The following is a 25,162-nucleotide window of genomic DNA, read 5'->3' as shown; positions in this document are numbered from 1 at the left end:
AAAATATGTCCAATTAAAGTATCAGCTGCCATCTTGATCAGCGCGATATGATATTGCTCAATGTTGGCAAAAAGTGGGGTCAGCAGAAGCACTGATAAATAAATGCAGACGTTAGGGATGCTCCAAATATAAAACTGCTCCACAGTAGTAGTCTCAAATTACATGCAAATCATATGTACGATTTGAAAGCAGTTGAGGGGCCAAAAAAGATCTACAATTATAAATAACGAGAGATTAAAAGATCTGCAATTGTAAGTAACAGAAAAACTCCGAAATGTAAGAAAAGTAGCCACAAATTATATTAAATACAAAATAAACCCTAAAATTTCTATTCTAAAGCAACAAATAAACAAAAAATATAGCCCCCAAAGATTTAATGTTTACAACTATATGTATATGTATATTCTTTTGAATATTTTATGTATTTATTATTCTTTTTTTAAATTATTGCAAAAATTAACTAGCGCTCTTTATTGTAAGGATAGTTTGAACATATGAACAGCCAGCCTAACTCATTTCTTAAATCACATTATCTTCTTTTGGCTTAAAATTATGGTAACTTCGTATGTAAACTAACGGAAATGCATTATTAAACTAACGAAAATGCATTATGAATTACCGAGGTAAATAGCATGTATTCTGTTTAGTTACAATTATGGGACAAGATGATCAGCCCTGTGAATCATAAAATCACATGCATCACCCAAGTACAAGACTACCTTGCATTTTTGAATGTATTTTACTGGAGAAAAGGAGCACACATACAAGATAGTACCGTGTATTTTAATTTGATAGGTTGAAAATTAAAGGCGACAAGGAACATATTAAAAAAAAAGTAAAAGTAAGAGATTTTTCAAATCTGCGAAATTTGTCTGTAAAATTGTTTTTTTACAAGAAAAATCACACGACTGACTGACCTCAGCTCAAAAGAGTTCATTAGGCAATGGTTGGAAACGGAAAACCATTTGTATACTTCAAACTCGACGGTTGTTCGATACTTAAGACAGTCTTGAATTGTAGTATCCAAGTTATAGCATTAATTTCAACCTCTGAATAGCATTAACAAGAACCTTGGCCAAGGCCATCCAAGAGTCACGAGTGCTGCAGAGAATTGGTTCTTGGGATTAAACGCACAAGACCATAAAGATGACGGCTAGAGAATACTTTCAGACCTCAATTCTGTGTCTGGGATAACAATTCCCAAGCAGTCTATATGAAGACACATAGCAGAACAGGTTCTTTGCGCCTGGCGAGCAATGTATGTGTTTTCAACAGATCGCAGAAGAGAACTTTCTTTTGCGAAGCCGGGCGCATTATTCTTGGACACATCACACATCTACTCATCCTGTTTCCTCAGTGATGAGTAGAAATTCAGTACACAGAGTAATTCTGGACTATTCTTTAACCGAAGAGAGCGCCTGGGGCCTTTTATTGTCCTTCTCAAATAGCGAAAATCGGTCACTTTATTAGAAGTCCTTGTACGAAAAGAAATCCTTTTGAACGGCCATACCTACATGTGACCGCATAGCATTATAGGGATGAGGTTCTTGAACCTTATGTAAGTCTTTTCTGAGTAGTCGCTGCTCATTTCTTATTCGCCATATGAAATGAGCAGCGAAGTCTGAGGACCTAAATTCCTACACAGCATGTTTGAGATGTTCTAGCGAGAGCCATTGTACGACATTAACATCTTTCTAGGATCTGTCAGGCATTGAAATTCTAGTTTTTAGAAGAATGAAATTTGTTGCCACAATTTATGATCAACAGCTTCGTAAGGGAAGTGGAGCATGTGACGCTGTGCGGAGTGGCCTTATTCTTCTTTAGCCAGAGACCGTTCTGAAATTATGAGATATATTTTCAGATTATTATCGTTATGATTCTTTTGTTATTGGCTGCTTCATAATATTGGACATCTGTGTACAATATTTCATTACAGTAACGAATTGTTTTTCAAGATATCACATATTTTATGTTTGTAACCTTCAGGCCCGGATCGAATAGGTGCGGGGCCCGATTAGATTTTTTTTTTTTTTTTCGGCGCCCTCTCTATATATTAAATATTTAAATAAAATTCAAGTTCAATAATAATGTATAAACATATTAAATGTCATGAATCATCAGACAGGTAAACTTCTACATAAATTAAAAAATAAAAATGTTCAAAATACAAAAACATTTATTGAATATAAATTTACATCACCGGACATGAATGCACGAATTTACATATTTCGAAGTTTTTGTTCTGTAAATTCTTCTAAAATTGTTTGAAATATTAGTTGCTAATTTCCTTGCGTCTTCACTTTCAATCGACATAATTGCTAAACTATTTAATCTATCCTGATTCATTGTCGATCTCAGATAGTTTTTTTATTAATTTTAGCCTGGAAAATGATCACTCTCCAGAAGCAACTCTTACTGGAATTGTTAAGCATTTTCGGAGAGCAATAAACAAGTTTGGAAATGCCGTTGTTCTATCATTATCCGATAAAAATTTGAACATTTTAAACGGATTTTCAAAAAATTCTAAAGGAAAAATAGATTTAAAAGCTTCCATTTCTACTAGCTATACATCCATCACTGGCTGGTACGGTTGCGCAAATAGTTGCGCGTGTGTATACCTTCATAGTAGTTTTCGTACGTAAGGCAGTTCACGTACGTAGTGCAAAATCTCTCTAATATAGGACTATCCCGATTAAATTCATAATACATTTGACATGAACCTTTTACGGGTGTCAGTTTTCTATATTATAAAGTATATTATATAATAATAAGCGCATTAATAAATTTCATTCAGCAATGCGAACTTAAAATAAGTACATTTTTAATTATTTGAATAATTCATAATTTAGCCATTATCGTCAAAAGCAATTTGCTTTAAAATTATTATTATTATTATTATATTATTTTATTTATTTTTTTATGGTAACCCGGGGCCCCAATCGCCCTTTATCCGGCCCTGGTAACCTTAATTTTGAACGCGAATGTATATCATGCCTTGAAATAAAACTAAGAAAAGTCAAAGTATAAATAATAAATTATCTTTTTGAAATGCTCGCTTGCACCTCGAAAACAGGTAATGGTGGTTTTCTAACGGAATTTTTAAGGGGGAAAACATTGTCATACATTTAGATCCTTACAACAATTATAAATCTGCGTTTTTACGCTTGGTGTATGGTAATTTAATCGTTGTCTTCTATGTACTCATACAACAGACAATCTCACACGCACATTCTCATGTGTGTGAGCGTGGCTGTATTACATCATCTGGATATATTACTAAAATGTCACCACTAAAATAATTAAAGCATTGGTTAAAATCATTTAGCCGTTAAATATGTAATAGATTAATTGTATTTTCTTTCTAGAAATACCTAATATAATTCAAGTAGAGGCAATTAAGCAGTCATAAGGAAGGTCGTTTCATAAAATACTTTGCTAATGAAAATCTAAAACTAACCAGTCGTTTGTCGTTCACTAACTAAAGAGACTTCGCGTATTATTCACCAAAGCCAACCATTCAATCATGAACTGTCAATACTGTTTGTTCTTTATTTCAGAAAACTCATCATATTGAAAAGCTTTTGTAACTCTATTGATTGATTTTGATAAGCCAAGTCCATTTATCTGATAATTAAATTTCCTTTCGCGCTCAGTGTTCGAAGTATTATACTCAGTATTTATTAGTTGCTGTTTAGAACGAATTGTTATTCATGCATTCGTGGGAAGTAAACTATGAATAATTTTGGATTGTATCTCTATCTCACTGGATAAATTTACCAATTCATATAACCATTTAAGTATTCTGATGAAAGCGGAATAAAATGAACAGTGCAGCATGGAGGAGGGGCGCCGTGGGGCCTAACTTTCCTCGACATCGCCGAAAAAGAATTCGACGCTGCATCACAACTTCTGATGTCCATTTCTTGAAATACATTATCCGAGCATTTTATTCTGTACTAGTCATCCTGCCCAATTCTAGACATGAGACAATGTGCCATCGACTACTGGCCTTTGCTGTGGATGGAATGATTACTGTATGCTTGATCTATTTAACATGCAACGACGTTTACAATATGTATTTTGATATCGCACATGCGCCTGTGGGTGTTATCATTTCTGCCTTTCTCGGTGATATGTGCAGCTTATGTATTCGTTTGACACTAATGCTCAAAAGGAATGATATTGTTTCTGCTTTGCATCAAGTTTTGCATGTGGGCAATAAACTACATTATAACCCGCAGCTTTACCGTAAGACTGCATTTTTGTTCTTTGCGTTCTGTTGTTGTTGGATTATTCCTGGCATTGCGTGTACACGATTTTGGAAATATGCTTTATCAGAAAGATGGTATAAGATAGCACAAATGAATTTTTTTTTCGGATGTTATTCGTCTGGGAATTGGGCTAAGGGTTTAGTTGTATTGATAAACTTGCTGGCAGGGCAACAAATCTATGCTTTACCGAGTTATTTAATCATCATTTGTTGTTATACATTCACGGAGTTAAACCAAATTGTCTCTCAAATCAGTGACTATTTAAGTACGCAAAATGAACTTATCGTTATGTTCGATAGATACTTGTTTCTTTCGCAGCAGATTGAAAAGTGTGTACAGAAAGTGGAAAAAGCTTGGTCATTAATGTTAGTTTTTATTTATTATTATCTTATGTCTTGCATTTTTATTGTTCTTACTACCTTGATAAGGAACATATTAGAGTTAGATATTGAATTAGATATTATTACTTTAATCTTTATGATAATCGCATTTTATGCTCTCAGTACCCAAGCTGTCAAAGTTCATGCAGCAGCGGTTCGAGTTAAAAGAATTATCATTAAATTTTGCTCTGAAATTCCATTTCCTACGGAAAATAACGAAGAAGATTTATATTTCTTGCTTTCGGCAATGGCAAGTAAGTTTCCAGAAAAAACTGTCATAAGCGTATGGCAGTTTTTTCCGTTAAATGAAAATTTTATTCTGAAGACGACAGGTGCTATGATATCGTATGGCATTTTAATTGCTCAGCTGGGAACTGTTTCACAAACTCGTGAGACATGATGTATGATAAAGTGTACTAAAAATAATGGGAAGTTATACTAATATTCTTAAAAACTATTTCTATTAAAGTATAATTTAAAAAATTTTCATGTGATGCTAAGCTGGGCTGTGGAGTCGGTAGGGGAAAATGACCAACTCCGACTCCTGGAATTTTAATGACTTCAACTTCGACTCCTTCATACATATGTAAACATATACACATGTATGCGGCTTATTTTTTTAATATAAAAGAAGTAATAGATGCTACAGAAAAAATTGATGCATAGCAAGTTTTTTATAATAATTAGCATTTATTATGAAATGGAGAAACTGATTAGTAATTTCTAAGAAACAGTAAAACTTCAAGATCCTCTTTGTTAGAGGACCATAGATCCGATTTTATAAACTTCAGATCTGAGAAGGGTCTTTCCACACTGACTTGAGTAGGAAGAAGAGCTGTTACTGTTAGGGCTACTTCCTTTAACTTTTCAGGATAGATTTTTGTAAGTTCTAAAAGAAGTGTCTTGCAAGAGCAATCATATTTATCTATTTCTTCAAAGGCCATGTATAAATCTTGTTTGTATTTTTTTTTTTTTTTTTTTTCATTTTTATATCTAAAGGTTCTTGGTTATTAATTTTCATTCGCTTTGCCGTAGCCTTTTTAATATTATCCAAATATTTTTCCAAAATCTAATTCATCAGTGGAAGACGATGATAGAGACTCAGTTACAATATCTGCAGTTTGACTGTCCTGATTTGAATACTCCAGTTGTTCTCATAATAATTTCATTCTTAATGAAAGTTCATAGGCGGCTTTCTTTGCCTTTTTAATTTGTTTGTCATCCAACAAAATTCTGCGATTTGGATCTACATATATTGAACCCAGCACAATCTAGCAAACTAGTTTCTCTTTTCTTCTTGAAGAAATGATTTCCTCTGCAATAAGCCCTCCATTTCACAAAGAACAAACATCCCATTCTTCCAGTCTTGTCTCTTGTTAATTCTTCAGATTGTAGCTTTTTAGTGGCTATATACGATATAGAAAGAAGAGTTTTCAATTCTGCAAGATCATTCCACAGTCTTTCCGTTAGTGAAACATTAGGGTTATCTACATCTTCTAACATTCTCGTCTCCTGTTAATTCTTCAGATTGTAGCTTTTTTATGACTATATACGGTGTTGAAAGAAGGGTTTCCAGTTCTGCAAGATCACTCCACAGTTTTCTGTTAGTGAAATATTAGGGTTATTTACATTTTCTGAAAAAGTTCTTTATCCTATCAACCACTAGGCCCACCAGCGGCCGAGCGGTAAAGTCGCTGAACATTGGTAGTTCGGTCCGAGGTTCGAATCCCGCGAACGGGCTGGCTGCATGTGCGTTTCCGTGGTTTTCCCCATGTGTAACGTGTATACGAGCCAGTTTCCCTTAGAAAGTCCTCCACGAAGGCATCCCTCCCCTTAGGCAGATAGCCCTAGTGTGCTTTGCCATAATTAAATACGCCAACACCTAACAACCACTTTATATCATCAAATATGTACTTCTCCATCGCGTTGCTCCTTTTCCTGCTCGCTTCCTAAGAATGGCATCCATTTTGGGCACCATTTAATAATTCCAAACATCACGTCCATCTTGCTCCCTTATATTTATTTACTAATATGTCAATAAAATAGAAAATAACTACGAGTATTTATTAATGTATATAGTCCATAAACAAAAATATTAACTCAGTTTCTCTTTTTTTTTTTTTTTTTTTTTTTTTTTTTTTTTTTTTTCAAATTCACTTTAATTTTATTTCAAATTCAAACTGTTCAATAAAAATTGGAGTCGGAGTCGACGTGTTTTTTAGTGACTCCGACTCCTTTTACTTAAAAATCTACCCGACTCTATGACTCCGACTCCACAGCCCTGATGCTAAGTTTAGTTAAGTTTGTAAGAATTATCTCATTCGGAAAGGAAGAAAAATATGCTGTGAAAAGATACTTTCTCGGAACTGCAACTGAATTTTCATAACAGGATATTCAAGGAAATATTTTTTATTTGGCTGAGAGTTGTCACTGGTTTTGATTTTTTAATACAGTATAAAAATTATCTTTTGTTAATAAAAATTGCTGTTCTCTTTTTAATTAATATTCTTCTAATTATTTATTAGTGTTAGTAGATATTGTTTTTTCCTTCTAATGGCAAACACTTGCCTATTCAACACTAGCAACTCTTGAAGTTTTTTTGTGGGGGCATCCAACAGGCGACCACCGTTGTCTCTTATGAAAGGGTATAGGACGGACAGTTGCAATCATGCCTTCTCTGAAATTCGAACTCGGGCACTTTGGTATCGCAGTCGGCTACCCTAACAGTGCTTAAATTGTGCCGGAGCTCACCGGAGCCTGGCTCCGGTACTTCTCAGTTTTTAAGATAAATTACAATTTTAGCCGGAGCTCTAAATAAGATGAGCTCCTGTACTTCTTTTTATAAAACTGAACTACAATTTAAAGGGAAAAAAATTTAGAATTCCTAACGTTTTAGTTTAACAATAAGCAGACTTTGCAATATTCTATTTCCTTAGAAATACGAACTCATGAGAACATGAGGCGTTCATGTAAAGTCCTCTCACTCACATGCGGAAACCTTTCCCCTTTAAAAAGGGCAATAAATTGGAGTTTGTTTAGGAACGCGTAAATTTCTCGCCATGCCATCGTATTTAGTGTTATCGATGCTTACAGTTAGCTATCCTCGCAGGAAGGAAAATTTGTGTTCTTAAATGTGCGTTAAATGACAGCGAGTACAATAAGAGTGAAATACTGAGATAAACTGCTCAAGCACGTCCTATACATCGTCTTCCCACAGTATCCACTTATCGGCGTAACCAGCAAACTTTATATTCATCCTTAGGAGTCAGATTCAGGACTCATTTTACCCTGACATACATCTGGATGTCTATAATTATATCAGCAGAGAGCCTCGGTCAAAGAGAACATTCTCTCTCACCAAGATTCCCCTCATTTTTTGTTTCCACCCACTCATACCCTCATTCTGTCGCCCTGGAATTTTCATCAGTTGTACTTTAAGTATATTTAATTTTTTTGATGATAAAAGAACTCCCTACGATCAGAGCTTAAATTTGGCCGGAGCGCATCGGGTATCGGTTCCGGTGCTTCTTAGTTTTTGTAATAAATCATAATTCTAGCCGGAACGCACTGGAGCCCTGAATAAGAAGGCTGCGGCACTTCTTTTATGTAATTGAATAACAATTTCAGTAGAAATTTGATCTCGAAAGTTTTATTTTAACAATAAAATTATATTAAAAATCCCTTATTAAATTTCAATTTATCTCTTTACATTTTATTTAATTTTAATTATTTAATTACTTCAATCTTCAATTATTTCAATAAATAATAATTAATTATGTAGTAATTATCAATTAAATTGCAATTAATTAATTATATAATAATTATTGATTAAATAACAATTTAAAAACATTAATTAAATAGCTATTACTTAATTTGATAATAATTAACTATTTAATTTTAAAATTATTAATGAGTTTAATAGTCATTTTATTTATTTATTTACTCTTGTTCCTCTTTGCTGACGGTCTTCCATAGGGTTCCGGCACTTCTAATCTTAGAAATTAAGCCCTGTACCCTAACCATTGCACCGTCTAATCGGCAGTAATAGTAGTAGAAGAAATATGCAAACCAGTTTTTTAAGAAAATCACTAAGCTTTCTTTAAAAAATAATTCATTATTTAAATAAGAAAATAGTGTGTTGAATTTTTCTTTTCATTTTCTTTTCTCTCTCTGTCTTTCCTTTTAAGCTTAAAACCTTTTATAACTCCGTTTCTTGCTATCCTAATATTGATTCAACAACTTATTTTAAAGATGATTAATATCTTAAAAACATTATTTTGAATTTAATTCTGAATCGAATAAATTTTACAAACATTTAGAGTTAAATAAAGCTGTTAATAGATGTTATGGTTATAATTGCTATGTTATTGTTATGGTTTATACTAATCAGAGATGTTTCCATTGCACTATAAATTTTTGTCTGAAGGAAATTGCGTCTTGTCTTATGGAGTTATCACATCAAACGACGCGTCAGGCAAAGAGAAACTTTAGCTACGCAGGACATCGTTCCAGCGATGTGGGATCGATGCACATCTACTACGCTGACAGCTACGTGGGAGATTTTGCAGTTGAGATGAAAATGTTTCTCTTAAAGCTCTGTCCCTCGTACGTTTTCCTCCACTGCTTTTTACATGCGAATCAACCAACCAGATATCCCGAAAGCGAGAATTTTCAGAAATGTTTCTTTCGATGCCCTGTAGAGAGTAAGTAGTGCATACGATACCGGTTTTAATTAGAAGCTGTTGCCATTCTACGGCGGAGACGACGGTTGTGATGCCACCTGGGTAATGTAATTAGGATTGAAAAGGCTAAATGAAGTAGTTAACAAAAATCAACAATGCTTTAAAGCAATTTTTAATAACTCAACTGAACACACCTTATTAATATTTATCGCTAGTGTGAATTTTTCTTGGAGAATTCGCAGTTTAAGTCACTGTTAATTTTGCAGTGTAATAAAGCTTTTACGGTTAATTGAGCTCTTTTACTTCTCTCTTCAGACCGTATGATATTCATTATGGTAAAACTCATACTGATTGGTACTTAAGTGCCTGTCTTGTTGGAAATGTATTACATAATTTGAGCAAGATTAATCAGTGAAATATTTTTATTTCTTTGAAATGACCGAGACGTTGTATGGACTTTTTTCACAATTTGTATTTTTCCAGTTTCGTAGCTAATAAAAAAACTTTTGCAGTCACTTTGTAGTGTTTCCCGCTCTTTGTCCAAGATGAACGTCGAGGAACTTAGTGAACTACGTAGCGATTTATCGCTGAGTTCAAACAACTAAGGCAAGAAGGCAAACACGCGCAAGGACTCCTAGCATTCTCTACCGAAGTTAGTTGAACCTTCCTTAAATACTTCTTCTAACTCATTTGCATTCAACGCGATTCTAAAAACTCATTCTGGTAGGGAGTTGTAAGTGGAAACAAGAATTGAAAGGGTTTCAAAATTAAAATAACTTTTATAAAATTAATTTAACAAATATTCTCTCTTCGTAAAAAGCAAATTTAAAGTTAATTTAAATTAAATTTAATGCAAACAAATAAATGATTAATGTTGTTGCGAACTAATCTACAATATCATTTAAATTCTGAGAGCATATGCAAATCAAGTGCAAGTATCAAATTCATGAATACATATAAAATTCTAAAAATTATTTAAATTAACCTTAAATTTGCTTTTTACGAATAGAATGTTTGTTAAATTCAAATTCTATTCCTTGCAGCAATGGCGCAAGAGAATTATTTAAAATTAAATTTAACTTTACTTTATTCTTTTGAAGCAATTTTATAAAATTAAAATATATCTTACAACTTCTTCATCAAAATTTGATCATCAAAAAGTTGGTAATATTTGCAGCAATTTCATATTTATTATTATTTAATTTTTCATTCTAAAGCTTCAGTTTGAGATCATGTTAATTCACTGATGTTTATCCAAGTAAAATTTCTGCTCCACCGAAACTATTTTTTATAACTCAGTGTAAGAAAGACTTGTGACATAAAATGCTGGAAACAATTGTAGAATTGTATTGATATTAATACTTCCATTATTTTCTAATATTTTAACACTATTTTTTTGAGGGGGGCGCTTCTTGGCATAAATTTACTATCACGCCATTCTTCAAGTTTGTTTCAATTTCCTAAGTTAACTGACTATATCAGTTGCACTTGCTTTTGTACTTTCTATAATAAGGTAGCTTTCTGAAAAAAATTTAATTGCTCTTGCCCAAACCCCAAGTACATTTCATTACAGTCATTATGAAAAAATTCTTTTATCATCACTGGACAATATTCTTGTTAAATGAAATAGGGTTTCAGTCCTTCCTAGATTTCAAGTATTCTGTCAGTAGCTGGAAATACAGAAAGAAACCGGATGTTGCTATGTTGAAAAACCTTTTTATACCTTTCATTTGCAAATTCACAGAACTGTTTATGTTGAATGATTCGAACAGTATAAATGTAGAAAGATAAATTTTGACCCTTAAGGATTCAATAGGTAGAACATCCAACTGCAGTAGTTGTGTACGATGAGATCACCGTAGCCAATGCTGACAATATTTCCTTCTGCCGCCGACACGGTGCAGTGGTTACAAAGGCCTATTGCGCTACCGAGGGCGATATCAGCAGACGATATCTTGCTGTTCTTGCCACGATGAATTTCGTGGACTTGTTCTGATGTTACTGTCACACAAGTGATGTAAGTCACAACAAGGCAGCAGCATATTCCCTTCTCCAGTCTACTACAAATATTGTTTTCTTCTTTCTTTACGCACCAAAATTAATACTGCAAATATCTCCACAAAATTAATTCTTTTTTGCTAAATTATGGGTTTTTATCACTGAAATTAAATGATTTGTGAGTATTGCTGTAGTTTCTTCCGGAACTAATTGAAATTCTATAAGTTTAACATTTATGCCACAGTCTGGTACAAAATACCGCACAACAGTTGATGTTTGACACAGTTTTAATTTCTTTCCTGTTGGAAGAATCCGTCACGAAATTTATTTTATTTAAATCTACGTATAGTTATTGAAACAGTAGTGTCTCAATCATGTTAACTGTGACGGCTAACATTTTGTTCTGGCTAGTCTAAACTAGAGCTTCAAAAGCAATATAGATAAGTGATTTTTAATGTCGGAACGCCCACTATGAACTACTGAAAATTCTGAAAAATAAAATCGATATTTTTTTAGTCAATACTATCACATATATTTTCCAAAACATATTAATCCTTTTTTAATTCTTCAATAAACGTAGAGTTTCTTTTTAGTATTTTGGAAATTAAATTAATTAAATGTACAAGGTCCGTAGAAGAAGTAGTCCTTCTACCGACCTTTTTTTAATGTATGTACAGTATAAAGTAATCGCAAATTTAAAGTCACAATGTGAATTCAAGTAAAATAGAATATGCGCATTTGTCAGCCGTAGTTGAACTAGTGTTGCCAACTCTAACTGAAACAAAATACCGAAAAAATGAAATAAAAATGTCTGCATCTCATAGGTTACATAAATTCTATGAAAATATTTGGATGAAAAAACAAAAACATCTAAATCCATTAGGCAATGACAAATTGGCCGAGATTTGCAAGGACCACATCACCTGAATGCATAAGTCCCGGTCAAATCGGTAAGTCTGGTAAACTATTCATAAGGAACAAAACTGTATTTTTCATTAATTAAACATGCATTTTTTTAATGCCTGAAATCCGAATTTATTATTCTCATTTTATGAAGTCGCTTCTTGAAAGTTGTTGCGAAGAGTTATCGCATAAAGATTTTTTTTTTTTTTTTCTCATTTACAGTGATCTAGACTAGTGAAAGAAAGCATTAGATTTCTTTTCTAATGCTTTCTTTCACGAAGGCAAAACCTCTCCTTTTCAATAAAATATTTTTTCTACTTCTACATTTTCAAAAAGAGAAATGAAAGTAAAAGTAAATAAATAACCTGTAACATTTAACTTATAGAGGACCAACATACAGAGCTAACAACAATGATTTTGCAACGCAGGTTTTATAGATGAAGAAAATATTTAAAAAATAAAACCACTATAATATACCACTTAAATATACAGAGGAAAGAAGAAAACTCAGACCATAACATTCCGAATCACGAAGAAGCTTTACAAGTCGTACATACCATTCTTTTGATTTCTCCAGTTTCGATATGTTACAGAAAGAGCGTTGAAGCACAGAGCCATCGATGATGTAATCCTGCTACGAATATGGGCATGTGGAAGAACAAATAGAAATTTGGATTTTGTTTTTAATCAATTTCATATTAATTTCAATTTCATATAAATTAAAAGCGAGCAATGGCAACACACTACGGGGGGGGGAGAATTCTTTTATCTCCAGCGCACAGAACTGTGTATCAGAAATTCTAAAGATATGCTCATTTTTAAATTATTTTGCGACATTGCTATTGAATTGAATTTTATGGTTTAAGTGCAAACATAATATTTAATAAATAAAGGTAACACGGGTTGAAGTTAGATTATCATGAATGGAAAACAGATACAAATGATTATCGAGGAATTTTCTGTATTTTTTTAACTTTATTATAAACAAATTTAAAGGTATCTATTTATTGCAAGAAATATCGGTTCATTATGTAAACTAACATACAGAAAAGTGTAATACTCATCGCCTAAGGTAAGAAATAGGCCCGCGAGCGGTTAGGGCCGCTGAACGCTGGTAGTTCGGTCCGGGGCTCGAGTCCCGGCGAAGGGGCAGGCCGCATGGGCGTTTTCGTGATTTTCCCCGTGTGTAACGTGGATACGAGCCAGTTTTCCTTAATAAGACCTCCACGGGGCATCCCTCCCTTTCCTTGTAGTGCCCAAGGGCGGAGCACGTAATAAGTGCAAAAAAAGTTATGTAAGAAGAAATAATTAGAAATTTAACTTTTTGTTCTCAGAAATCTAAATGAAATTGCAAAAAGCTTAACTTATTTTAATTTGTCTTCTAATTAGATCTACCTTATTAACTGATATTAACTATTTTGACTTAACGAAGCTCACTATATTTTCAATATTATCAAAGTGCATTGCTCATAAACGTAACAAAGTGAATGATTATTATCAAATTATATTTCAATATTATCAAAGTGCATTGCTCGTAAACGTAACAAAGTGAAAGCTTTAACGAATGTGTACTTTTTAATAACATTTTGCAAATAAAGTTATTATTGTTTATAGAATTGTGCGTCTCTAATACCGTATAAAACATATTTTAATTGATATAAATATTATCTTGAGTGCAAACACTATCATGGGCACTATCTTCTATATCAATAAAAGAATAAAATCTTGGGTTTCAGATTTCAATCGACATATCCATTTTAACCATTCCCGTTTCCATTTTGACTATTTTGGGCGGGGCTGATGTCTGTACGTACAGATAGAATAAAGGACTCTTTGTTCCAAAACGGATTGTAATATTGATTCAAGATGGATTTCTTTTCGTGACGTCTGTGCATACGTATGCGTCTCGCATAACTCAAAAACGATTAGCCACAGAACATTGACATTTTGTACATGCAATTGCTATAACGTCTACTTGTGCACTTCTCTTTTTTGCATACCAACTCCAAGGAACAGAAATTCACTTTAAAACCATGAATTAGGAAAAGAAAAACATTTTTAGTCAGTATTTTAATTAGCATTTGAAATTAGTATTTTATAGACATCCTTTGCTTTAAAAACATAAAAATCTTCAAATAAAAATCTTAAGCGCAAAAATACCAAAATAAACAGTAAAAATTTTAAGTATAGGAAAAATAGCTACTGTCATTGATTGCACATTAATCAACTTACCAAGAGGAATAAACCAATCTACCATCAATTAACAACAACTAAACTAAGAGAGTGTGTTTCGTCTTACTTCCAAAGTAGGCATCGAATTTTTTGCTATATCCTAATTACTTTCTAGTTTGATCTTTAAATTTCTAATTAACTCATTGTTTTAAACTTTAATTTTAAGGATTATATTATGTTTGATCTTCTTAAGATTTTGAATTACTTTTTAATGTTTTAAACGTATGCTTTTGTTTTTATTTGTGTATTTGAGTTTGAAAATGAGTGTGTCGAGGATATATCTTCTAAAGTGATGTTCTTAATGAGCAACTTTAAAGATTATTTGTTATTTATTTTAACAGGATTTTTTCAGCTTAAATGAACTAATGTCTTTATTTTGATTGAGTGTTATTTTGTGACTTATGATTAGGATGTAGCAAAATATTTGATGCTTACTTGGAAAAGTAAGACGAAACACTCGCTCTTAATTTAGTTGTTATTACTTGATAGTAAATTAGTTTATTCCCAATGATAAATCGATTAATCTGTGATCAATGACAATAGCTACTTTTATTATACTTAAAATTTTTACTTTTGATTTTGGTATTTTTTGCGATTAAAGATTTTTCTTTGAAGACTTTTATGTTTTTAAAGCAAAGGAGGTCTAGAAAATACTAATTAAAATACTGACTTCTTTTCCTAATTCATAGATTTAAATTGAATTATTACTCTGCAGTTTTAGCGCAAGTTAGAGGCCTTTTAATTCACTTTTAATTACTTATATTTAGAATATATATATATATATAGGATATTTAATTTCAAGAGCCCATCAGTGTCCGAACGGTAAAGTCCCTGAACACTGGTAGTTCAGTCTAAGGTTAGAATCCCGCTAGCGTACTGTCTACCTGGGCGTTTTCGTGGTTTTCCCCATGCGATATGAGCCTTAGAGATTTTCATGACGGCATCTCTTCTGTTAGACAGATAGCCCCCGAGTGCTTTGCCATACTCAAATAAACCTAAAATAACCTTAAAAAATTAATTTCAAAATTTGCAATTTTTGATGTCATTTTCAACTTGGCTTGAGACATAGGTTAATTAAGTTAGAATAATTCGAGGAAATAAGTTTAAATGAACTGTAGCTAAATTGTGTATAATTTAATAGGTATTACTAGAAAGTCATGCGGTGTCCACGTCAGATTTTTATTTACTGATTTTTACATTGATAATTAAGGATTACTGCATTGTGGAAAAGCACGCGATGACTGTCCATGAGGAAGAGGATGCATACGGGGAGTTTAAAAAAAAAAAAAAAAAAAAAAAACTCCAAGTTCCTCTTTTGCCGTGATTATCAAGCAAAATGCAAGTTTTGTTCCGGCTGTCATCAAGTGATTGCACAAAGTGCGCAGAATGTAGACTGAGTCCTAACCATAGATCTAAGAGGGCATGAGCTGGTGGTGAAAGGGGCGTGACAGCTTGTCACATGAGCTGTAAGCAGACATGGCATTAGTTGCGGGATTCCCAGGGAAATTCAAAAAGAAACTCGGTGGGTTTTGCCTTATAAATGGGAAAACTTATAAAAATTCCAATAAGGCCTTTCCAAGGACTTGAGCTGAACATAGTATTCAGAGGTCTTATCTCTCAGCCTCCTGTGTATATTATTTCCATTCAGAGAAAGCGTCCAGAGATAAACACTTGAAATTTTTAAACCGAAATGTTATTTGGATTGAATTTTGTTTTTGTTTATCCGACTAAGTTCTAATCGTCAATTTTGATAAAATTTTTGAAAAAACAGTTATTACTTTATTTTAAAGCTTCTCAAAACTACTTTTAATTTGTCTCTTTGGTCTTTAGAAGCAGTATTATGGCTGTTTTTGTTCTACGCCGTGAACCGGAAGTTTCTGTTTAAGAACCTGGAAGAAGATGTCTAACAGTACACAGAGTATTCTAGAAATAACTTTAAAATTAGAATTTTTCACTTGAATACTTTTACTGGTGTTCAAAATACTTGTATTGGCTTGGGGTATGTGACTCTCCCTTATGTCCTGTGTGCGGACAACATCAAATTTTTTATGCTACTCATCTTGATTCTGCACTTGTGTTTTTAAACTGTAAAGTTCAGAAATATTGTAAAGCTAGAGATCTAATGGCGTCATAGCCAATATTCTGGGCATTTGTAATGAATAAATTGATTTGTAATGAATAAATCACAGTGCTTTAAATCCTTCTTTTGTTCTCTAAGACTAGTTCTGTACTCTAAGACTGGAGCGAGAAGTCTATAGGCAGAAGAACTATTAATAAATTGCATAAAATGTTAAACTTGGGAGAAAAAGGTAGTTTTGCACATAAATAAAGGAAATGTAAATGGCATCTATCTTACATATGCAAATTTGGTGTCGTTTGAATCAAATGATTATAAGTTGCGTTCTGTTCAGAAACATATTCACAACAATCAAAAGCAATACTAAACACACTTTTACCACACTTACCTTAGTGAAATGGGATTTTCAGCAGTTTTGCACATCAAAATAGAAGCCAGGAATTGTTTAAATGAATCTGATAATTTACGCGTGGCTGTTTTAAAAAAAGAGCCTCGTTTTAATAGAATTTTTATGAATAAACAATAATAACCTAGCCATTAAAATCTAAATATTGCTTTTTATGTTATATACTCGTAGTAGTAAGATATAGTGTAAATAATGCAGCATTTGTTTATGCATTAAATGTTTTTTCTTAAATAAAAATTATGCATACATATTTTAAGGAACAGGAGAGCTTATTTTCAGATTCAATGAGGTTCTGAAAAGGCTAAGAACCGCTGCTTTTCCCTACTGAGAGATTTTTCGTAGTAGCAAATCGGGCAGCTTGTTCACAAAATATCATCACCTTAGCTGTTTATTTATTAATATTTGCTTATCTGTTGGCATAATAAAATGTCGAAAATATTCTTAAAAGGAGCTAAATTGTCGCCACCATAATTGTTCCCCTAACTTTACCCCAAATTTAAATCGTTCTACGTCAGCTTTTTTTATTTTGTTTTTAAATAAGAAATATGTGTAATAAATAATATGTGACAGTATTTTTAAGCGATATTTCTGCAAAATTACTCCTGTCTATTCTAGTTTTTCTTCTTAGAATTCTGAAATTTATTAATTGCTTCTTCAAATTACAGTCAACGGCGCATGTTCAAACGGTACCATATGTTTTTATATGCATGAGAGAAACGTATGCCGGTGTTCCTCATATTAAACTAGGAGACTCTTAGACGTCTCAACGCTACTTATTCAGGATGGATGACAAACTAATGAGGAGTGTGAAATTAAATGTCATGTTTTATATTGGACTTTTTACATTGTTCTCAACTGTATTCTCGTTAGAATCTTCTGTTCCTGTAAAAAATATATTGCCTAGGGATGTAAAATTGCCAAATATAAAGCCTCGCTTCAAAGCATCTACAACTCAGACACCAAGGATTAAATTAGCGGAGACTCCGGAATGTACAGACGATATTAGACGAATTTGTCCCGCTAGTATTTTAAATAATAATTTTGCTGTTCTTGATTGTTTGCAGAATGATAAGGTAATAGTTTATGTGTTGAGTCTTGTATTTCATATCATTCTTCATAAGCGATGTAATTTTTTTATACGTTTTCTGTTAGAGGGGTGGTATGCATCGCATCTAAACAAAATTGTAAATTTGATTCTCTGTACATAAATGAATTGTTTGTAAAATATCTGAGTTTTTAGATTATATTTAAACCAGGATTTTATTGCTACTTTTTAGGTTGTCAGTTGATGAAATTGCTTGAACATTAAAATAGTATACGTGTTCATTCCGCATTTCCTGCTTCTTATCACTAAAGGCATTCTTTCCCCCCTTTTTTGCTGAAACAAATTAATAAGAGATATTACCCTATGCTAACTTGTTAATGATAATTACTGGCACGTTCTTTAGATTACGCAGCGACCGGCAGAATGTTGGCAAGTTGTCAACTCAATGTAGTGTTATGGTTGCTGTTGTGTAAAAATTATACGTAATTTAAAAATTGATTAATACTACTGTAGTGTTATCAGTACAAAAACTTGTTATAACAGAATATATACAAATAGAATAGTTATATTCCGTTAAATAGACAAAATATGTTATATTCTGTTATAATTTTGTACTGATAACAGAATGATGTAACATAATATGTTATATTCTGTTATAATTTTGTACTGATACGAGAAAATAATTAAAGTCTGTGTATTTTAAATATGCAGAACTGTAAACATTTCTCATATGTGCGCATGTGATAACTGCACTGCTGGTTACCATATATTCCGGGGTATAATGCATACTTTTAATACAAAAAAATAAGATTGAAATCTATGGGTGTGAGTTATATGCTGGGTATAAAAATGATACATTTAAAAATAACGAAATGAAGAGCATATAGGTATTAGATTTCTGCATATACTTAAATGCTGTTTGTTTGAAAGAAATTACACAACTTATGAACTTAAAAATGTTCACTACCAGATAATTTTTAATTATCAGATAATTTCCTTTACGTAAAGCATTTCTTGCTTTCATTCATTCAGAGAACATATCTGACTATCAATTTTGCGAATTCATTCGCGTCGGAAGTGCATTCTCATCCGAAATTGTCTCTCTTTTCTCGAAACCCCAGAATAACATTCTTGTGCACACCTACATTGAATATCATCCACCACCTGTGCAGAATTATTCACTACCTCAAGCAATTTCCCCACACACATATTGTTCCGCTTATGGCTTTCAATTTAGTATAGCGTTGTTCCTGGGAAAGTCTGGGAAAAATTGTCGAGTAAATGACTTTAAAAGATAAGAGCATCACACATGTATCTCTCTTTTTTATTAAAAAAAAAGTATGTAATCATAAGGTGAATATATATGAAAATTTTAAAATGTAATTTGAAATTATAGGTGTGTGTTATACTAGCATCCTTTCGAACTTAACTCAAGGCCTCGGCTCGCAGTTCGCAACATCACTGTAGTAGGGATACTTTCGTCTCCGCTAACTTTAAGGATGCATGTATTTCCTTCTTAAATATCCAATTAATAGGCTTATAAATAAATTTAACTTAAATTTCAATATTTATTTCTCATTGTTTATGGAAAATACCTTGTTTTATTAGAATATGAATAGCCAAGATTTTTAGTTCTAGACTGTTTTTGATATGAATAAATACTGTAACTATGTGCTGTCCAGACAGGAAAGTGATTAATGACTCTTACTGCTGTGCTGAAGGGCATGGGTTCGAATCCCGGAGAAGGTATGGATGTAGTTCATAGGAGGCAATGGTAGTCACCTATTAGGTGCCTGCATAATAAAGAAGCCATTGCTTCTGGCCTTAGTCATGGATAATGCGTATAAATGGCTAGAGCCTGCTTTTGAACAAAAATACTGGGTTGATCTTTACAATATGGTAACTGGTAGTTTGTCGACATTTTGGAGGCGATAAAGGTTACTACCTGGGACTTTGGTAATAATGTGAGCAGTACTCAGTTCCGATTACGCATTATTTTGTGTAAGGGAAATGAGAGATATGGGATATGTCATGTGATATTAATGGATGAATTACGGTTCTTTAATCGGAAAAGAGGGGAAATCAGGAAAAAATCTGGAAATTTTATATTTGGGTTTATTCTGTGTTGTGTGAAACAGTGTTCGTGAATTTTTGGATCCCATGGCCGTAACTAAAGTGAATTCGAAATGGGTATTTATGTATGTATTAATTTAATGTATGTGCTCATTTATATTTTAAGTAGTGTTTTTGAATTTAATTATATTTTAATTAAATGATAGTTATTTTGTGAATTTTATGTTTGTAGGAATTTGGTATACGTTTTAGTTGAAGTAAACGTGCATGGAAATAATTTAAATATCTGACACTAAGTATTTGTAATGGTTGCGGTATGAATTCGTTGGTGATGTGTATAATGTAATAGATGATTTAGAGGTAAAAGTTATTGGATATTTTATTTATTTTATATGTGGAAATGTTCATATTTGGAAAGGGTAAATACTTTTTCGCGATCAGGTAATTTCATATATGTTCTTTTTACCAGGTTTAAAGATTGAGAAAATTGTCATGTATTTTCGTGAAATTTTTCTAATTTATGAGAAAAAAGCAGTGTACATGGATATAGTGAAGAGTGTGCGCAATGCCAATTTTTGTGCAATTCTGGGATGTTTTTTTAAGTAAAAATAAGTCGACGTGTACATGGTTTAGTGATTATTTTAATTGAATTATAGTTATTTTGTGAATTTTATGTTTGTAGGAATTTGGTACACGTTTAAGTTGAAGTAAACGTGCATGGAAATAATTTAAATATTTTATACTAAGTATTTGTAATGCTTGTGGTATGAATTCGTTGGTGACGTGTATAATGTAATAGATGATTTAGAGGTAAAAGTTTTTGGATATTTTATTTATTTTATATGTGGAAATGTTCATATTTGGAAAGGGTAAATACTTTTTCGCGATCAGGTAATTTCATATGTGTTCTTTTTACCGGGTTTAAAGATTGAGAAAATTGTCATGTATTTTAGTGAAATTTTTCTAATTTATGAGAAAAAAGCAGTGTACATGGATATAGTGAAGAGTGTGTGCAATGCCATTTTTGTGCAATTCTGGGATGTTTTTTTAAGTAAAAATAAGTCGACGTGTACATGGTTTAGTGATTATTTTAATTAAATTATAGTTATTTTGTGAATTTTATGTTTGTAGGAATTTGGTATACGTTTTAGTTGAAGTAAACATGCATGGAAATAATTTAAATATCTGACACTAAGTATTTGTAATGGTTGCGGTATGAATTCGTTGGTGACGTATATAATGTAATAGATGATTTAGAGGTAAAAGTTTTTGGATATTTTATTTATTTTATATGTGGAAATGTTCATATTTGGAAAGGGTAAATACTTTTTCGCGATCAGGTAATTTCATATATGTTCTTTTTACCGGGTTTAAAGATTCCGAAAATTGTCATGTATTTTCGTGAAATGTTTCTAATTTATGAGAAAAAAGTAGTGTACATGGATATAGTGAAGAGTGTGCGAATCCCGGAGAAGGTATGGATGTAGTTCATAGGAGGCAATGGTAGTCACCTATTAGGTGCCTGCATAATAAAGAAGCCATTGCTTCTGGCCTTAGTCATGGATAATGCGCAATGCCATTTTTGTGCAATTCTGGGATGTTTTTTTAAGTAAAAATAAGTCGGCGTGTACATGGTTTATATGTATGTGTTATTTTGAAAAACGCGTAAGGAGTATGGTATTGTGCACTTTTTCCCAATTTTGCAGTGAATATTTGTCATGATTAAACAGTTTTGTTTGATAAAATTTCTAGCATAAGTGTAATTCGGCTAGTAGATTGTTGGAAGAAGTGTTCAGTAGATAAAAAGAAAAGAAACATGTCTTTACTTTGTGAAGACAAAATGGCGGCGGGAAAAAAAAATAGAGGGTTGCTGTAGGAGAGTTGGTCGCCAAATTTTCGCCAAAAAACGCCAAGTTACCATAATGTAAAGATCAACCAAATACTGTAACTGTCATGGTAATTTTCATAAAATCTCTTATCTTAATATCATATATATATATTATTAAGGATACTTTATAGGTTAATTCATTCATACAATATTAGCATCCAAAAACTTCTTTAAATTATCTGAACTAGAATCCGTATATGAGCGTTGTCACGTAAATTCACAAAAATAAGAGTGAAAAATATCCTCAGATGTTCAACCATACGCATTTCCTTCCTACAAACAGGACATTATAATGGCTACTAAGTAAACCTTCATTTACACACCTGTCGATTAATGCACTTTTCCCCTTTCATTTCAAATCATACAGAAATTCAAATCAATCTTACAGCATTCAACCATTCTACCACTTAAACCACAAAACAAGCAATGTACTTCTTGGTTTGATCCTAGCAGAGCTCACATCCTTGGAACCAATGATTTTAGTTATGGCGCTTATCGACGTGTATGTGGACAAAGTCAAGGGAGTGTGCAATGTCCAGTTTGTGCAAATCTCTGATGTTTTTTAAGTGGAAATAGGTTGATGAAACATGGATACCGAATTTGTGCAATTCTTTGACTTGTTATTTTCAAGTTGGGATTTTTAGAAACGTGTGAAGCAGTGTGCACTTTCCCAGTTTGTCGACAGGGTATGCGCTCTCCTAGGATTTTTACCTTACTTCCTAAACAACACGCACCACAAGCCCTTACAAATCTATTTCCCGCCATTCAAAATTTATGGCAACACGCGATCGATTACGTCATAATAGGGTTTCCACATCATTCAGCTACTCAGGTTACCATAAATAAAACAACAACTTTGCGATAATACAAGGGGCACCCTTCAATCTACTTTAACCGTATTTCTCAATGCAATTCATTTTAATTTGCAAATGTTTAAACTTATTGTAAAATTATTTGGTTGATCTTTGGATTATGGTAACCAGGCGATTTTTTTGGCGAAAATTTGGCAACCAACTCTGCTACAGCAACCCTCTATTTTTTTTTTTCGCCGCCATTTTGTCTTCATGAAGTAAAGACATTTTTCTTTTTATTTACTGAATACTTTTTCCAACAATCTACTAGCCGAATTACGCTTATGCTAGAAATTTTATGTAACAAAACTGCTTAATCATGACAAATATTAACTGCAAAATTGAGAAAAAGTGCACAATTGCAAATTCCTTGCGCGTTTTTCAGAATAGCACATACACATAAACCATTTACACATCGACTTATTTTTACTTAAAAAAAATCCCAGAATTGCACAAAAATGGCATTGCACACACTCTTAACTTTATCCATCTACACTGCTATTTTCTCATAAATTACAAAAATTTGCACGAAAATGCAAAAAAATTCTGTGAATCTTTAAACTTGGTAAAAAGCACATATATGAAATTACCTGATCGCGAAAAAGTATATACCCTTTCCAAGAATGAACATTTCCACATATAAAATAAATAAAATATCTAAAAACTTTTACCTCTAAATTATCTATTATATTATAAACATCACCTACGAATTCATACCGCAAACATTACAAATGGTTACAAATACTTAGTGTCAAATATTTAAATTATTTCCATACACATTTACCTCAACTTAAACGTATACCAAATTCCTACAAACATTAAATTCACAAAATAACTATCATTTCATTAAAATATCACTAAACCATGTACACGTCGACTTATTTTTACTTAAAAAAACATCCCAGAATTGCACAAAAATGGCATAGCGCACACTCTTCACTATATCCATGTACACTGCTTTTTTCTCATAAATTAGAAAAATTTCACGAAAATGCATGAAAATACTTAACGTATTCTACTGAAACGTATTCCAAAATAATACAAACATATAACTCACAAAATCACGATCATTAAATTAAAATATAATTAAATTAAAAAACACTACTTAAAATATAAATAAGCACATACATTAAATTAATAAAAATTAGATTACAATCCTTTACTTTAAACTAAATCATTGCTAATAACAATTTTCCAATAATATCATATTAATTTATTTACTCCTTACATTTAGAACAATGCATAAAAATAATATCCTCAAATGAGTAAAAATACTAACTTACCTAATCTTCAGAATCTTCATTACATGGCACGCACACTTCCACTATTTCACACAACACACAATGAAGCTTAATATAAAATAATATAGTACTACAGTTTTCCAAATTCCCCCCCTTTTCCGATTAAAGAACTGTAATTCGTCCATTAATGTCACATGACATATCTCGTGATCTCATTTCCCTCACACAAAATAATGTGTAATCGGAACTGAGTACTTCTCACATTATTACCAAAGTCCTAGGTAGTAACCTTTATCGCTTCCAAAATGTCGCCAAACTACCAGTTACCATATTCCAATGATCAGCCAATTATTTTTATTACTTTCAAAAATAATGTCCTGGCGAGAATTTATTTACTTAAATTGCATAATTTTCCCATCAAAGTGCTTTAAAAGTGCAACAAACTAAATTAAAAAATATTATAATTTAATTAAGTACCAAGATATAACCTGCTCTGATGTGATCCCATAATATAAATAAAAAAGATTATAAAAATAGATTGAGTAAACTAGAATAACCGCAGGGGAAATCGAAAGCAATTAGCTGAAATATTCATTCTCAAATGAGAAACTTTTTAAAAATTTTGTCTTACAATACAGTCAAAAGTCGTTAATCCGGACTCGTCGGGACTTCGGTGATTCCGGATTATCGATTTTTCCGGATTATAAATCATCAGTTTAAATCTGGTAAGATGGCATGCAGAAATTCTAAAATTAAAAATATGAAAACATAATTTATGAAATAAAGAACAATTATGATCTAAAGGGTATTGAAATTTACAAAAGAAAAAGCTTAATATTTATTTATTTACTTTATTTTTCTTGTTTAGTTAGTTCCGCTGTTCAAGTCCTATAATTGCTGTTTTGAGAATACTGACTAATTTGTCAATCGAAATTTTTTTGTTTTCAATAACTTTGTGTCACTTTCCTCACTATCGGAAGTGAATTATAATGAGGAGGAATTTCATTTAAATCATATCAAAGACGAAATACATCGAGATGAAATACTACATTTAGTAAGGAATTATAAGCGAAATAAAATGAAAACATCTGCACTGAAGATAAGGATAGTGCTGA

General features: G+C 32.2%; 1 protein-coding gene across 1 annotated transcript in view; it reads left to right on the top strand.

The window, feature by feature from the left end:
- Positions 1 to 17,690: 17,690 nt before the first annotated feature.
- Positions 17,691 to 25,162, top strand: part of Glg1 (Golgi apparatus protein 1) — an 81,980-nt gene continuing 74,508 nt past the window's right edge. The window contains exon 1 of the mRNA XM_035365384.2: positions 17,691 to 18,022. Coding sequence (XP_035221275.1) covers positions 17,732 to 18,022 — 291 coding nt within the window. The 5' untranslated portion in view covers positions 17,691 to 17,731. The remainder of the gene's footprint in view (positions 18,023 to 25,162) is intronic.

Source organism: Stegodyphus dumicola, chromosome 7 (assembly GCF_044657685.1).
Source record: "Stegodyphus dumicola isolate Sdum_Otavi_A_Nest chromosome 7, ASM4465768v1".
NCBI lineage: Eukaryota > Metazoa > Arthropoda > Arachnida > Araneae > Eresidae > Stegodyphus > Stegodyphus dumicola.
This window is presented reverse-complemented; position numbering and strand designations above follow the sequence as displayed.